Raw genomic sequence first — 17770 nt, 5'->3', positions numbered from 1 at the left:
GAATTTATTTGCAATGCTTTTTTGATAAATGTTTCCTATTATGTTTGAGATCAAATTTGACGTAAGACTGGTGATATTCTGTGACCCTGAATAGACCACCCTTTTCAGTGTGCACCAGTCACTCTTGTTTCCAATGACAATCCTTGCACCTGAATTGCACGTCGTGAACATGAAAGTTCCTGTCTTGACATGAGCTATTAAAATCCCAAGCAGCCCCTCCTAGTGAGTCCTAGGAGAGTTTAGGTTGTTTTGTTGTCCACTTCCCTTTTTCAGAGGCTCAACTGTACCCATATAGTGGGCTATGGGGGAGACTACCCAAGTTTCCTGACAACTTGATATACAGTCATTGAGTGCTTGCATCCTACATCATATACTTATTTAGTGAAACATATACTGTCAAATAGTGACTGACAACAGGAAATACAAGGTTTGCCTTGATAAGGGACAAACTGCACCCTTTCCCTTCAGAGAGCCGCAACTCCCCTTTTCTCTTTCCATCTGCGCACCCCTCCCTTTTCCACTCTTGCACCTCTCCCTTTGTCAAGTATCAACAGGCACAGGCAAACTTTGGAAGTTCCCAACCCTACCAAACACTCATACACGCATGCACATGCTTGTACAGTATCAGTCGAGATCTGCATGAAGGAGGACGCCAACATAACTTAAGAACTCTATGGGATGGACATTCTTCCACAGGTGCTTTCACTGAGGATTTGAGGAGCCAGCACACACACTGAACCAAACACACTTTCGCAGCAGGTGTTCAACAATGTGAGGGTGTTTCCTGGCTGCTGACACTACAGACAGAGACTGTTCTATGTGGGAGCCGTGAGGAGTGTTGAGAAGTGTCTCTCCCACTATTTCTCGGAGAGCATTGAGGAACCAGCTCCAGCTTGTCAAACCCCTATCTGCCTCTGGCTTCCTGAGGGGAATCCCTCTCTCCATATCTCCCTCCATCTGCACCATCCCTCTCTCCAGTCCTCAGCAGCTACTATGGACCTGACTCTGTGGCAGTACCAGTTCAGGATCATCATGTTAGGGGACACGACAGTTGGTAAGTCGTCCCTGCTGAAGCGTTACACAGAGGAGATGTTTCTGGACTGCATCAACCAGACAGTAGGGGTGGACTTCTACGTGCACTTCCTGGAGGTGAAGCCTGGCGTTAGGGTCAAACTGCAGTTCTGGGACACAGCAGGCCAGGAGAGGTTCAGGTAAAGAACAGTACTGTGCTGTATTACCACAACAACACATTCATTCAGCCTACAACATCACTATATTCTGTAATGTTAGCTATTCATTTACTAATCCACCACACCACTACTTTGCTGACTTGAGGGACCTGCTTTCTACTCCATGGCATAAATCATGTAAAGACGTAATTACAAGACAAAATGCTAGGATCTGCACAAACAGGGTATTCTACAGAGGCTCAGTGGGATAGGATTGTTCCCATAAAAGAATAATTCTTACTAGTAAGAACTAACCATAGTGATAACAGGAAATACAAGGCTTGCCTTGATATGGGGCAGAATGCACCCTTTCCCTTCAGAGAGCTGCAACTTCCCCTCTCTCTTTTCCTTCTCTGCACACCACTACAATGTTCATGCAAATGCAATACCCTGATAAACTACCAGCTCTTTGATTTGGGTATTTTCCACAATAGGAGTATTCATCAGTCTTTGCCTAAAGGAAAATCCAACAAACACAATAGAACCTGTATGGGTGTATGGTGCATCAGACCCTCCCTCCTTACAGAATGTAATGAACAACCGGGGTGTAGACAGCAACGTCTGCAGATACCGTAGATATGTAGCTAGGTTACTGTATTCAATGTGAATAAAATACTCACATTTGCTCTATTTCGTATTTCTAACTTTAATGCTATGAACATTCCAGCCAGTGTTGGGGTCAATTCCAATTTCATTTGAAATGTTTAATTAAATTTGATTCTTCACATTATACATTTACATTTTAGTCATTTAGCAGACGCTCTTATCCAGAGCGACTTACAGTTACTGAGTGCATACATTTTTCATACTGGCCCCCTGTGGGAAACGAACCCACAACCCTGGCGTTGCAAGCGCCATGCTCTACCAACTGAGCTACAGGGGAGTGTCGCTGCACAGCTATTTTCAGGTCTCTCCAGAGATGTTTGATCGGGTTTAAGTCCGGGCTCTGGCTGGGCCACTCAAGGAAATTCAGAGACTTGTCCCGAAGCCACTCCTGCGTTGTCTTGGCTGTGTGCTTAGGGTTGTTGTCCTGTTGGAAGGTGAACCTTTGCCCCTGTCTGAAGTCCTGAGCGCTCTGGAGCAGGTTTTCATCAAGGATCTCTCTGTACTTTGCTCCGTTCATCTTTGCCTCGATCCTGACTAGTCTCCCAGTCCCTGCCGTTGAAAAACATCCCCACAGCATGATGCTGCCACCACCATGCTTCACCATAGGGATGGTGCCAGGTTTCCTCCTTTAGGCAAACTCCAAGCAGGCTGTCATGTGCCTTTTACTAAGGAGTGGCTTCTGTCTGGCCACTCTACCATAAAGGCCTGATTGGTGAAGTGCTGCAGAGATGGTTGTCCTTCTGGAAGGTTCTCCCATCTCCACAGAGGAGCTCTGGAGCTCTGTCAGTGTGACCATCGGGTTCTTGGTCACCTCCCTGACCAAGGCCCTTCTCCCCCGATTGCTCAGTTTGTCTGGGCAGCCAGCTCTAGAAAGAGTCTTGGTGGTTCCAAACTTCTTCCATTTAAGAATAATGGAGGCCACTGTGTTCTTGGGGACCTTCAATGCTGCAGAAATGTTTTGGCACCCTTCCCCAGATCTCTGCCTCGACACAATCCTGTCTCTGAGTTCTACGGACAATTCCTTCGACCTCATGGTTTGGTTTTTGCTCTGACATGTACTGTCAACTGTGGGACCTTATATACAGTACCAGTCAAAAGTTTGGACACACCCACTCACTCAAGGGTCCCTCTCCATTTTTACAGTTTTCTACATTGTAGAACAATAGCGAAGACATCAAAACCATGAAACAACACATATGGAATCATGCAGCAACCAAAAAAGTGTGAATGAAACTCAGCATATGTGGGAACTCCTTCAAGACTGTTGGAAAAGCATTCCAGGTAAAGCTGGTTGAGAGAATACCAAGAGTGTGCAAAGCTGTCATCAAGGCAAAGGGTGGCTACTTTGAAGGATATAAAATATATTTTGATTTGTTTAACACTTTTTTTGTTACTACATGATTCCATATGTGCCACCCCATAGCTCTGATGTCTCCACTACCACTCCACAATGCAGAAAACAACAAAAAATTAGTAGGTGTGTCCAAACCCCCGACTGGTACTGTACATCAGGGCTATCCAACCCTGTTCCTGGAAAGCCACCGTCCCACCGGTTTTCACTCCAACCCTAATCTAGCACACCTGATTCTAATACTTAGCTGGTTGATAAGCTGAACCAGGTTAGTTACAACTGGGGTTGGAGTGAAAACCCACAGGAGGATAGCTCCCCAGGAACAGGGAAGGAAACCGCTGTTCCACATGGTCTTATGCTGAGCCACACTGGCTGCGTTTACACAGGTAGCTCAATTCTGATATCTTTTCCACCAATTGGTCCCAATCACATCAGATATTTTTCAGGACTGATCTAATTAAGAGCAATTAGGGGAAAAAAGATCCGAACTGGGCTATCCTTTATCCAGCTTCGGTACACTGGCAATGGTGGGCTGGGGAAGCTGAGACTCTTTGTGGTTATGGCGATGGGCTTGTCCTGTCTGCGGTGAACGGCCAGCAGGATAAGACTCTGCCGAAAGTGGTGTAGGGGTTCTTAACCACCAACTGTTTGGTCCTCTTGCAGAAGATTTGCTGGTACTGCACGTCTCTGTTGTAGTCTTGATTCTAACCCTCTCAGTGTCCCTTGCTGGTTACTGTCCCACAATCTCGATGTGCTCCATGACCGCAAGGTGTGTCCGCTCCCTCATGCTTGTGTACCCAAAATGCCCCCGCTTTGGGGTATTTTCCAGCAGGGCACTGTGGAATGACTCCCGATAACCTTCACCTTGAGCAGGGCTAGGGGTTGGAAGAGCATATTGGTGGAATTGTGGAATTGGAATTAGAGTTCAGTTGGAATTGTATTTTCTTCTTCTTAATTTTTTTTTTGAATTTAATAGTCTCTCTGAATTCAAAGACTGACCTGGAATTTTAATTTCATTTAATGACATTTACAGGGTGAGTGAATTAAATTAAATTTGAATTTGTGGAATTAACCCAAACTCTGATTCCAGCCACCTGAATAAGCCCAAGATTGTGCCCACATGTGTTCTGATCATCCATCTAATCCTCTGTGACTCACCACAGCCAAACAAAATATTCCCTGTGAATCAATGGTTATGAGTTTATTTTGTTAACTGTTACATACTTGCACAATTGACCATAGTGCAAGCATTCCTTATAGTCTGGCTTATCATTATCTGTCTCCCTCTCTACCCCATGAGTTGATATTCAGTGTTGGGGAGTAATGAACTACATATAGTTCAACTAGTAATTGAACTACATTGTGCTGTAGGTTGGTGGTAGTTGAACTACATTAAAAATCTTGGTAGTGTTTTAAGTAGTTAACTTTTGTTGTTGCCATTCTAACTACACACTACTTTTTGGCTCAAATAAAATATGGGTGTAGTAGGTAAGAATTGTCTTTCTTTTTTTTGGCATCAGACCTGCCTAATTGTCACTCGAAACATAGTTTTTGTGTTTAATAGGCCATGTTACACATTCAGTTAAAGGACCAATCAGACGTTTTTATATCAATATCAAATACTTTCTGCGTAACAATTAAGTATATTTCTTAAATTAAAAAATGGGCAAAAATACTTCCATTAAAATGGGCAAAAATAGCTTTTTAGCAAAAAACTGAAAACTAGCTGTTATTGGAAGAGAGGTTTGGAACTCTCTTTGTTGTTGATCTATTAACCAATTTAATGCATGGTGATGTCACCATGGAAAGCCAAAACTCCCGCCCATGCAAACCTGATGATTAGAAGGTCCTGTGTAGATTATATTTTCAACCAGCAACTATCAGGAAATAACACTTATCTATTATTTTCACACTTTTACAGTGTTAGTTTCATCAGCTGTTTAGTTAAATACATTATATTTTTCTTAAGGGTAGCTTTAGGTGTAGCTTAACTTCTTCCAGTGTGAAGTAATTGGTAGCTTGGTAAACTATATTTTCAGAGTAGCTTCCACAACACTGTTGACATTGTTCATTGACGAAAGGGGGAGCTGTATAAAAGTTATTTTATTTCCATTTGCAAGGGTGAGAATAACATGACAGAAGCCAAACATGTGGTTGATGTGGGTGTTTCTTGGGTGTGTCCTTGCCACCACCAAGAAACACCCATCTGTCAGAACCTTGCCCGCAGCTGTTTCCCCCCACTCAATCACAACAAACAAAACGTGTGCAGGTTGAGTTCAATAACTACAGGTAGATGCCGGAGGAAGCTTTGAATTGGTCAGTAGCCTACAGAGTAGTATGAGAAGAATACAACTGCTGAATTTATGTAGATATTCTAAACTTAGTGTTTTAATAACTTTCAAATGTAGTAACAGGTCCATACAGAATAAACAACCCTTCACATAATACCATACAATCAGTGTTCTGCTAAAATAACAATGTGCACCTTTCACCTTTCATTGTATTTCCCAGACAATAAAGATACTGTGCCTATCTGCATTTTGTCTGGTGGTAATGGGGCTACCTTGGTAAACATGTCAGAGTGGTCATACCTTCTTGTGTGGTGTCCTCTATACACCAGGAGTTCCCTGATCCTGGTGCAGAATACACAGGGTTTCTCCCTCCCCATATTGACTGATACCATTCAATTCAATTCAATAATAAAAAAATACAATACAAGTAAAAGTTGTCTAGTAAAATGTTAATGCCGTGCCAGGTTTCTCTCCATTCAGAGACATCAGTATCAAGCCTGTCTGTAATTCTGGACTTCATGACATCATTTTGCAAGTCTCCATGAGCTGGCTCCAGACATGTTTCTGTGAACACATACTGTACACACATAGTCACCAATGGCAGTTAGGATAGGTGATATCTGACACAAACAGGTACTACAGTGCATTTGGAAAGTATTCAGACCCCTTGACTTTTTCCGCATTTTGTTACGTTACAGCCTTATTCTAAAATTGACAAAATAAAAAATGTTCTTCATCAATCTACACACAATACCCCATAATGACAAAGCAAAAACAGGTTTTTAGATTTCTTTAGCAAATTTATAAAAAATTAAAAACAGAAATACCTTATTTTAATAAGTATTCAGACCCTTTGCTATGAGACTTGAAATTGAGCTCAGGTGCATCCTGCTTCCATTGATCATTTGACCACCAGCCAAACTGAGCAATCTGGGGAGAAGGGCCTTGGTCAGGGAGGTGACCAAGAACCCGATGGTCACTCTAACAGAGCTCCAGAGTTCCTCTGTGGAAATGGGAGAACCTTCCAGAAGGACAACCATCTCTGTAGCACTCCACCATTCAGGCCTTTATGGTAGAGTGGCCAGATGGAAGCCACTCCTCAGTAAAAGGCACATGACAGCCCGCTTGGAGTTTGCCAAAAGGCACCTAAAGGACTCTCAGACCTTGAGAAACAAGATTCTCTGGCGTTATAACGAAAACAGTGTGACTTGAAGAGCTTTTACACTGTGTATATCAGGTACACATCCTTTACATTATGTAGAAAATATCAAGGAGGAAGACAATGTTTTCGTGAAGATAAGAATGTGATTTTAGCTTTCTAACAAGATCATAGTGATGATAATACGTTTGCCTCGTAACTAGCCACGCCCGACGGAGCTCAGAGAGCATGTCAGTATGATGGAAACGCACCTCTTTACCAGAGTGCATAAAAGATTGAGTTAAGAATGATCAGATCAGACTAGACAGACCTCAAGCTGCAGCTTTTGTCCATATTGGTCCCGACCTTGAAAATCAACACGAGGTGAAGACGACAAAGTTGCCTCCACTAACAATCAATGTTACGGCTGAGTAGCTGTTCTAAGGACTGTATCTAAGAAGGTGAATTTAAGTGGGACCATCCTGTTACTCTCTTCACACCATCGTCTACTACACTGCTCTCATCACCACACAGGGGATCATCGACACGGCTGATTAGCCATCCTCAGAAGACCACTTCCAGAACGAGTGAAAGTAAACAGACAAATAAGAAGATGGACATTGTGACCTCTTGTGGACAATCTGAGCCTTGCATCTAAAAGGACATCCGAAAGAGAAGGCCCAATCGACCCCTTCCCACGAAGGCCTGGGTCCAACAAAGATACACGACGAAGACCTCCAACACGTAAATACATGCATTACTTTTCTTTTAGGATTACTGTGAGCATAGGTCCATGTGTATCCAAGTGTTTTCTCTCTCTCTCATCTTTAACTCGCCATCTTTAGTAACAAGTGTCATATTGTGTTAGTCCGCTAGGGACCCGTTTTCAATGTATTAAGTTTCTAATCCCTACCTATACCGTGTATGTGTTTGTATCTTGTGTTATCATTTTTAAATAGTTAGTAAATAAATAATTAAATCAATTTGTGTAGTACGGAATGATAAGTAAGACCCGGGTTCGTGCAGACTTAAAGAGTCTACGACTTTCAGAATGAGACTGATATGAGGTAAATGATTAATAAATGACTGTTAAATGATAAGAGATATCTAGATATCTTTAGAGTTAATTCGGGAAACGGTAACTCGTTAAACAACTTTTCCGGTGGTGCCCCAAATTCCTAATGAGTTAATTGTTATATGATTTAATTGAATCTAGTAACAATTAAACATAGTAGGTAATTATGCGATAAATAATAGTCATCATAATAATGAGAGTCACGTCACGACACCGTATAGGGCTTTTCGGTCTCAAACGGCTGTGATCCTTTGAACGCGTTGGGGGTGATGAAACAACGGAGCCCCATTCAATGAGGGGGTTCATTTATCTGGCCCGGATTACCACGGTGGGAGGAGTTTGAACCGGGTGAAAAGTAATCATTTCTTTTCGCAGTTGCTCCATTTGTTTTTGTGAAGGTTCTATATCCATTTGGGAGGGGATGTTGGGGAAGTTCTGTGCAACTTACTTGGCAATCTACACCAAAAAGGAAAATACAGTTTTTGACCTAATTGTCACATAACAGCTAACCATTCATTATTGAAAATATAACTATCAAACCTGTATTCCAAAGACCCCACAGCTGAAGGTGTCCTGCTGCATGGTGGGAGTTATTTCCCCTCCTTTCCACTCTATGTCCACCCAGTCGTCTTTTCCATGGCGGGATCTTCTCATTTGGAAGTATTCTCTTTTTTTATGCCCCATTCTACACAGCCTAAATTATAGGCACTGAACCATTCACAGGAGAATAATACAAGTAGCATATACTCTCTTTTTCCCCAAATGACTTCTGAGTGTGAGTGTCCACTGTGCAGCAATGTCCACACCTACTGGGTCTCGGGCTTACAGATTGAAGTCTAATAGTGTGAGATGAAAGTAGACAAACAACAGAGTGTGCGATATGAAGGCATAGTGAGTAATAAAATGTATGTACTTTGTTTACGCTCCCTAACTAATTCAACTAGGAATATGGAATGCTGCTAATATTTCCACGTTTATTAGCTTTGGAAAGCAAATTCATATCCAAATTGTGAAAATAAGACCTGTGCAATGTTGTGCGCAGTTTTTCCAACATCATGACACTTATTTGGAGCCTGTGGCTCAAGTGGTTTGAAAGCTGTTGAGGTTTGAAGCGCGAATAGCTGCCGAATATCCAACCTGAAACTGTCTTTACCTCGGTCACATATCGCACATGCATGTTATTGTGGTGGCTCAGCATTGTGGGTTCGGATTCTCGGGGCTACCCATACGGAAAATGTATGTACGCATGACTGTAAGTTGCATCTGCTAAATGGCACATGTATTATTACATCTCATTCCAAAATCCTGGGCATTAATATGGAGTTGGTCCCCCCTTTGCTGCTATAACAGCCTCCACTCTTCTGGGAAGGCTTTCCACTAGATGTTGGATCATTGCTGCAGGGACTTGCTTCCATTCAGCCACAAGAGCATTAGTGAGGTCGGGCACTGATGTTGGGAGATTAGGCCTGGCTCACAGTTGGCGTTCCAATTCATCCCAAAGGCTTTTCGATGGGATTGAGGTCAGGGCTCTGTGCAGGCCAGTCAAGTTCTTCCACACTGATCTCGACAAACCATTTCTGTATGGACCTCGCTTTGTACACGGGGCATTGTCATGCTGAAACAGTAAAGGGCCTTCCCCAAACTGTTGCCACAAAGTTGGAAGCGGAAGCACAGAATGGTCTAGAATGTATGCTGTATCGTTAAGATTTCCCTTCACTGAAACTAAGGGGCCTAGCCCAAACCATGAAAAACAGCCCCAGACCATTATTCCTTCTCCACCAAACTTTACAGTTGGCACTATGCATTGGGGCAGGTAGCGTTCTCCTGGCATCCGCCAAACCCAGAAATGTCAGTCAGACTGCCAGATGGTGATGTGTGATTCATCACTCCAGAGAATGCGTTTCCAATGCTCCAGAGTCCAATGGAGGCGGGCTTTACACCACTCCAGCCGACACTTGGCATTGGGTATGGTGATCTTAGGCTTGTGTGCGGCTGCTCGGCCATGGAAACCCATTTCATGAAGCTCCCGATGAAAAGTTATTGTGCTGATGTTGCTTCCAGAGGTAGTTTGGAACTCGGTAATGAGTGTTGCAACCGAGGACAGACGATCTTTATACTCTACGCGCTTCAGCACTTGGCGGTCCCATTCTGTGAGCTTGTGTGGCCTACCGCTTAGCGGCTGAGCCGTTATTGCTCCTAGACGTTTCCACTTCACAATAACAGCACTTACAGTTGACCGGGTGCCACGTTGAACGTCACTGACCTCTTCAGTAAGGCCATTCTACTGCCAATGTTTGTCAATGGAGATTGCATGGGTGTGTGCCCGATTTTATACACCTGTCAGCAACGGGTATGGCTGAAATAGCCGAATCCACTAATTTGAAGGGGTGTCCACATACTTTTGCATATATAGTGTATATATAGTGGATATGTTCCTCTGTAGCTCAATTGGTAGAGCATGGCGCTTGTAACGCCAGGGTAGTTGGTTCGATCCCCGGGACCACCCATACATAAAAATGTATGCACACATGACTGTATGTCGCTTTGGATAAAAGCGTCTGCTAAATGGCATATTATTATATTATTTTATATTATGTCAATCTCTCCTGGCTCAAAGTTGAGGAGATAATGATTGCGTCACTATTGGTCACAGTTCGGACACTCATTGATATCACACAAGACATGCAATCAGAGGTCTCTTCACAGTCCCCAGGTCCAGAACAGAGGCCGGGAAACACACAGTATAAAAAAGAGCCATGACTAAATGGAACTCTCTGCCACCCCAGGTAACTCAAGCTAGCAATAAAACGATTTCACAGCTATTCTTTCAAAATAATACAGTATTTATTTATTGTAAGACACATATTGATGCAATCAGTCAACGGTGCCACCTGTCAATGATTTTAGACAGTGGAATAATAATGGTTTCTCTGTCCAGATCTGTCTACACTGCGTCTGACTGCCTCTACTGAAAAACTACTAGGGGTTGTTCAAAGATGATGCCTATTCTGGTGAAACCTCCCTTCAATGAATACCACATCCTCTTTTGTAGATGTAATAGACAGAGGTCAACTAAGTTCCTCCATACATAGTCAACATTAGCCTAATGTAGGTTAACATTTACCAATGTGTATAAGTTCATAGTAATTATCACAACATATCTGCTGATCATTGATTCACATCCATGAATTCATTCAATTTTTTTTTTTACAATTTACACAATTCCTTTAACTTTTTGATTATTTGTTTTTATTTTCTCTCAGGTCAGTGACTCGGTCCTACTACCGTAACTCAGTGGGGGGCCTGCTGGTGTTTGACCTGACTAACCGCGCCTCCTTTGAGCATGTGCAGGAGTGGCACGCAGAGGTGTGTGAACATGTGAAGCCCCATACTGTGCTGTTTGTACTTGTGGGCCACAAGAATGACCGGGTGGCCCAGGGAGAGCGGGTGGTGGGCCATAACGAGGCAGAGAAACTGGCAGGCCAGCTGGGGATGCCCTACATCGAGGCGTCGGCTAAGACGGGTCAGTGTGTGACGGAGGCCTTCGAACTGCTGACCCGCCGGGTGTACCAGGGCCTGTTGAGCGGGGAGGTGCAGCTACAAGAGGGCTGGGACGGGGTGAAGTGCTTGGCTCCACGTGCTTCACTAGTACAGCTACAGAAGCCCAGGATCAATAGACCCAACAACAGAAAGAAGTGCTGTTCCTGAGTTGGGTCTTTGGACTCGTGATATGGACTTGTCAATGTGCTGTATTGTCATGTATGCCAAGTCACAATGCTGCCCTTGAAAAACTTAACTTGCTCTTCACCGGATGAGAAGAAATGTTACAAGATGGGCATGACCTATTGTGCCAATTTGCCAGAACATGGAAATAGACATAACACATGTAAAATACTTGCAAGTGCGTGTACAGGGACTTACTGAAGGAGGTCATTAGTTTGTTCTCCAGAATCAAGAAACTCTATACCAGTGGTATTACAGTTATGTAAATCTAGTCAAATCTCTTTACCCTGAATAGTGATATACTGATGTAATCCATTCATGTAGAAAGTGAACTCAGAAAAACTCAAGGTTCCAACAAATGAGAAAGAACATGACTGAACAGTGAAATAAACACACAAATCAAATGCCAAGTGAAATATGAATCTTGTTTTATTTATGGATTAAAAATAAACTAAAACACTGCCATATAAAGTAAAACAAATGTTACTGCTTCCCCACACATCCCCAAATAACGCCATCTCACTGCAGTCTGGCGATACAAGCTATATTTCACATCCTTATTGTTTTGGAATAATAATCAGTCATTTGTTGTTAATTGGTGACATCTTATGAAAAACAATGTCCTGGGTAATTTTCTAATGAACTATGGAGATGACATCAGATCCCTACAGCACACAAAAACATAGTGCCATGACAGTATTCTGGAAACGAACTAAATGCAAATGGTGTACATTTCTGATGTTCGATGAAGGGGGTTTGTTTATGTGACAACAACTAAACACAAAAACTAAACACACAACAGCAAACGCATGCCAGACAAAAGAAAGGGAAAAAAGTGGGAAAGAGTCTGGTAGCCACCCCCATTTTGAAAGTGTATGTGTTTGGTGGTTACCCCTTGAACGAAAACGTAAAGTTGAATAGATAATTCCAAAAACAAAACACTGTCCCAAAACAACACTCTATACCTGAGTGTACATTTCCACAGAATGAAGAGTGTTTGATTTTGGCCAGTCTGTGGTGAAAAGTAGATCAAAATACTTGTGTGATGATGGCACTGACAAATCACACACAGAACCTGGGGGAGATGAAGACGTGGGTGAAAGAATGTCCCCCATTATTAGAAATATACACCGTTTTCGATAGCCTGATGCAAAACCCACACTTTCATTATCTTCAGAGGGTTTGTGCGAGGCTGGTTCCATGTCTTGCTACTTTTTGGTTGTTTTGCGGATCAATGCCATTCTCTGGATGAGACAAATGAAAAACATGCTCAATCACTATTGCATTTAGGTCATTTAGTACAGTGTTTCCCAACCCTTGTCCTCAAGTACCCCCAACAGTACACAGTTAAGGGCTTGTAAGTAAGCATTTCACGGTAAGGTCTACACCTGTTGTATTCGGCGCATGTGACAAATAAAGTTTGATTCGATTTTTGGACTGATTTAGTAGACATTCTTATTCAGAGCGCCTTACCGTCAGTCCATTCAACTAAGGTAGGTAAGACAACCACATATCACAATCGCATATTGCATTATTGAAATTATTTTCAATACTTCCTAAACAAACACAATACACCAAAAATAATAATTATATAATACATGTACAGTGCTGTGAAAGTATTTGCCCCCTTTCTAATTTTCTCTACTTTTGCATATTTTTGATACTGAATGTTATCATATCTTCAACAAAAACGTAGTATTAGACAAAGGGAACCTGAGTGAACAAACAGCAAAACAATTACATATTTATTTCATAAACAAAGTTATGCAACACCCAATGCCCCTGTGTGAAAAAGTAATTGCCCCCTTACACTCATTAACTGGTTGTGCCACCTCCAGCTGCAACCAAATGCTTCCTGTAGTTGTTGATCAGTCTCACATTGCTGTGGAGGAATTTTGGCCCACTCTTCCACGCAGAACTGCTTTAACTCAGCAACATTTGTGGGTTTTCAAGTATGAACTGCTAATTTCAAGTCCTGCCAAAACATCTCAATTGGGATTAGGTCTGGACTTTGACTAGGCCATTCCAAAACTTCAAATGTGTTGCTTTTTATCCATTTACATGTAGACTTGATTGTGTGTTTTTGATCATTGTCTTGCTGCATGACTCAGCTGCGCTTCAGCTTCAGCTCAAAGACGGAGGGCCTGACATTCTCCAGTAGAATTATCTGATACAGAGCAGAATTCATGGTTCCTTCTATTAAGGCAAGTCGTCCAGGTCCCAAGGCAGCAAAGCATCGTGAAACTATCAAACTACCACTCACCACCATGCTTGACAGGTTCTTACTGTGGAATGCAGTGTTTGGTTTTCACCAGGCATAATGGGACCCATGTCATCCAAAAGTTTAACTTTTGACTCATCTGTCCATTATCATCCTTCCAAGAGTCTTGATGATCTTCCAGGTGCTTCCAGGTGCTTTTTGGCAAACTTGAGTAAACCTTTTAGATGAGATTTGGTTGCAGTCATTGCAGCTAAAGGTGGCACAACCAGTTATTGAGTGTAACGGGGCAATTACTTTTTCACACAGGGGCATTGGGTGTTGCATAACTTTGTTCATTAAATAAATAAAATAAGTATATATTTTTTTGTTATTTGTAAACTCAGGTTCCCTTTATCTAATATTAGATTTTGGTTGAAGATCTGATAACATTCAGTATCAAAAATATGCAAAAATAAAGAAATTCAGAAAGCGGGAAAATACTTTTTCACGACACTGTACATTTCAATTATTGAAAGCACAATTCATTAGTATAAATGTGAACCCTGGGTGTGATCAAGAAGAAAGAGTGACAAACAAACCTGTTTGTGGGCCTCTGTGGTACAAGCCTTCTTATATGGCCGAATCTCATCTGAACCATAGCCAGGAATCCACATGTTCCATTGGCGCTCTGTTGAGGAGTGGCAGACAACACAGGGAGTGAGAATAAAAATCAAAGAGAAAATACACTCAACAGGAAATGGTCCATTAACTTCATCCACCTTTTTATATACATATCTTTAAAACTCTAAGCTGCTACACCCAAGGCTCTCAGACGCTGTTCATTTTTGCCATAGTAAATTAATCATTCCAGTAATGGAGACAAACACAGGGCTCTACAGTGCGACCACTTTACTCGCATATGCACCAAAATATTTCGCTGTGCGACCTGGAATTTCTATTTAGAAGCACCAGTGACCTAGAAAAATTAAGGATTCTACCTTTATTACCTCTAATATTGTGCTCCTAAATTTCTTTGTGTGCGCCAACATTTTTCAACTTAGGCGCACACATGCTCCTTGTAAAAAAGGTCAGTGTAGAGCCCTGACTGCAGCGGCTGCTGCTCCAACCATCAGCCAGTATCAGCCTGTACTTTTACTCACCCAGGTGTAGCTGGACGTCCTTCACTTCTAAGGTGTTGGACTTGCGATGGCGGGCCAGCTGACAGGCAGCCGTCACCACACTGTCAATGAAGTCATCTGCAATCTGCAGCAGCATCTGAGAGGAAGACAGATGGGGGACCTCAGGTCACAAGTGGTGAGGCTCCAAAACATTGCATGCACTAGTCTTGCATTGTGTTTTTTTTTTTTGCAAGCTTCAGTGAAAGACACTTCTGAACTAGGAAACATACCTCCTCCACATCCTCATCGAGCTGCTCATTGGGGTCAATCTCTCTTACTAGGTCCTGCAGCTTCTTTTTACTCAACACCTGAGTGGAGGGCAAACAGGTTGTTAGTCATAGTCAATGGTGCACTAGAAGCAGGCCGGTGCAGTCAAGCAGAGAGGCTATATACTCATTGTACACCCTGAAACTTGGCATCTGGCTAGGGATATGAACATAGAAAACATGTTTTGACAGAACCAACCAGCACATGAAACTGAAGGATTGGTGTCAATGTATGCAAAGCCAAGTAGGAACTGGACCTTACAGTTTTAGTTAATTCTTTGATTTCTGTTATGAACAATTCTATTGAAAAACATCACCCAGCTGGAGTATACCAGGGTCGTGTTTATTAACCACCAAATGGAAGAATCCGAACTGAAACAGGGAGGGCCTTCCTGTCTAATAAGAAACATTCATTTTCTGTCACAAAACTTTTTCCAACATGACCCAGGTTGGTGATGAGGAGATGGACAGGAGGACTCACCTGACTTCCTTCTGGGCTGATTCTGCCGGCAGGGCCAGGTGTGCCCATCACCTTCCCAGGGGCGGCGGCGCTGCTATTGGCCATGCTGGTGGCGAGAGGTGGTGTTGAGGAGGCCTCTGTTTTCACGGTGAAGAAGTTGGAGCGGTTGGACTGTGGTTGGTACTGGGTCATAATCTGCCAGACCTAGGATGTCAGATGGTGGGGCCTCTCTCTGGGTCTGCACTGTCGTCGTAAGGACCAGGTCCGTGAAACTGGAATCAGAAGGGAAAAGTGTGAGAGAAAAAAGCTCCTTGTGCCCTCAATCAACAAGCACACAGAATGCCAGGGTGATGGTAGACTGGAATATGGGATATGACTAGGTCCCTATAAAATCTGCGTTGCGGAGAACGTGGACGGAATCACAGAATGTATTGAACTTAGTAGGAATGTACTAAATGTATGGAACATATTAGAAAATGCAATAATTTGCCCAAGTTAATCATAAGACATGAGCAACATGCATCAGTGATTTGTATTTTCCTGCAACTTTTGGAAACGGCACAGGAATGCCCCTGTCTGTGTGTGTGCGGTGCTGGCGTATGTCTACACTTTGTGTAGCTGTTACCCTTCTTCTGGTAGAGATGGAAAGGCTTTCTCAAAAACCTTCTCAATTAAAATGTTAACTACAAAATAGCCTATGCCTGCCTCGCAGAATGATATCATGATTATTTGCATCAATGCAATCACATGAGCGCTACAGAAACATAGCCAACCAAACAAGGGTCTCTTGCTGGTGCACACTTGCATTAAAGGATAACTACACCCCAAAACCCATATTTCTTCTATTTTTCCCCAGACCTCAAAAGTGGTCTCCTGGTGTAGCTTAAGCATTGTTGTGGACTACAATATTAAAAGTGTGATTTTTGAGCTTGAAACCCTGTAAAACCTTGGAAAAACAGAAACCTGGAAAAACTAAAGAGAAAACATAATTTGGGAAAAATGTCAACAGATCTTATCATGACATGACATCTAGGTAGTTAGCTATTTAAATGTCAGACTAACTAACTAAAATCTAGGTTACAAAACCTGGCATGATATTTCTATGGATATTTACTGGCTAGTTAAAAAACAAATATCACACATTGCAGCTGGCAAACCAATAACATTACACCGTCTGTCAGTGTTACATTATTGCGTATGGGCATATCAACACTCAAGTGACAGCTAGCTAGCTGGCTATGTTTGTTGACTAGCTAGCCGGCCGACTCTGGATAAAAATTGATTATGAGACAAGCGTTGAATTTAACTGGAGGAATCCGTGATCATGTTGAAAAACTAGTAACAAATGTATCACAACCACAGCTAATTTCAGTTAACATCAGTTAGTTAGCAGGCTAACATGGTTTAGCTAGGTAACGTTAGTTAGCTGGCCAACGTTACAGATTTAGCAAAGATTCAGCTTGAAGACACAACGGTCACATTTTCCATGGAATGGTCCAAGCAAGCGTATCTACATATAGCAAATAAATACCTTTATATTTCACTTGAAAGTTACATTTGAATGGCAAGCCATAAATGCAGCTAGCTTAACCTTAGCCGTCTTGCTAGCTAGTTATTAGCCAGCTAGATACATGCTAACACAACAACATGGGAAGAATCTCAATTGTTTATGTCCTCGCTTTGCCTCCTTCTCAAAAACCCATTAGAGGAGAGGGTCAGAAGGGCGGGACCTCAGGCTTTCTCATCCAATGGGTTTTTGAGAAGGAGAGAGGACGCGAGGATTACAATTGAGATCTTCCCATAATCATTATGCTGTGCAAGCGAGCTGGCAAAATGTACATGTAATCTCCCAAATATATATATATATATTTTTTTAAATACTTACCCGACAAAACAAACACTATCTCCCCATGTTTTGTACTAGCTAATTTAAGTCCACACAACACAAACCCGTCTCTGGCTAGAAAGTCTTGGTTTCTTTCTGATCTTCCGTTTTGAATAACTGTATTTCCGGTCCACCCAAATGGACGTACTCCTGCCCCCAGTGTCTGATGAGGGAAATGTTCCACAATATGAACGCAATCCCAAAAAAACTGATATCACGTGTAGCCTAGTCAATAACCCCACATCTGGTCAATGTGATTGTGTATGGGTACATTTGGGCATAACATGTAATTTAATACCTAATAAAAATGATTGGTCTTACTTTTCTTCACACATCATTTTCTTTACCACAAGATGTCAAGAAAGCAC

At 42.3% G+C, this 17770-nt stretch overlaps 2 protein-coding genes across 3 annotated transcripts; one reads left to right on the top strand and one right to left on the bottom strand.

The window, feature by feature from the left end:
• Positions 1-564: 564 nt before the first annotated feature.
• Positions 565-11818, top strand: LOC121585930 (ras-related protein Rab-39B-like). Its single transcript, XM_041902273.2, has 2 exons — positions 565-1211; positions 10954-11818. Exons 1-2 carry the CDS (start codon positions 994-996, stop codon positions 11396-11398), a joined length of 663 nt encoding a protein of 220 aa, XP_041758207.1. The 5' UTR covers positions 565-993; the 3' UTR covers positions 11399-11818.
• Positions 11819-11824: 6 nt separating this feature from the next.
• On the bottom strand, positions 11825-17534 carry LOC121585931 (transcription initiation factor TFIID subunit 12). Of its 2 annotated transcripts, none has more exons than XM_041902274.2 (6): positions 17403-17534; positions 15539-15789; positions 15022-15099; positions 14774-14888; positions 14213-14301; positions 11825-12657 (listed from the first exon to the last, which is right to left on the bottom strand). In XM_041902274.2, the coding sequence occupies exons 2-6, from the start codon at positions 15707-15709 to the stop codon at positions 12622-12624; spliced, it is 489 nt and encodes a 162-aa protein (XP_041758208.1). In that variant the 5' UTR covers positions 15710-15789; positions 17403-17534; the 3' UTR covers positions 11825-12621. The 2 variants fall into 2 exon arrangements, with proteins under 2 accessions (XP_041758208.1, XP_041758209.1); XM_041902275.2 differs by lacking the exon at positions 17403-17534 and adding an exon at positions 17049-17175.
• Between the last annotated feature and the right edge of the window lie 236 nt (positions 17535-17770).

This window comes from Coregonus clupeaformis, chromosome 17 (genome assembly GCF_020615455.1).
Source record: "Coregonus clupeaformis isolate EN_2021a chromosome 17, ASM2061545v1, whole genome shotgun sequence".
In the NCBI taxonomy this organism is placed as follows: Eukaryota; Metazoa; Chordata; class Actinopteri; order Salmoniformes; family Salmonidae; genus Coregonus; species Coregonus clupeaformis.
The sequence above is the reverse complement of the archived record's forward strand: the minus strand, read 5'-3'. Positions and strand labels throughout refer to the sequence as shown.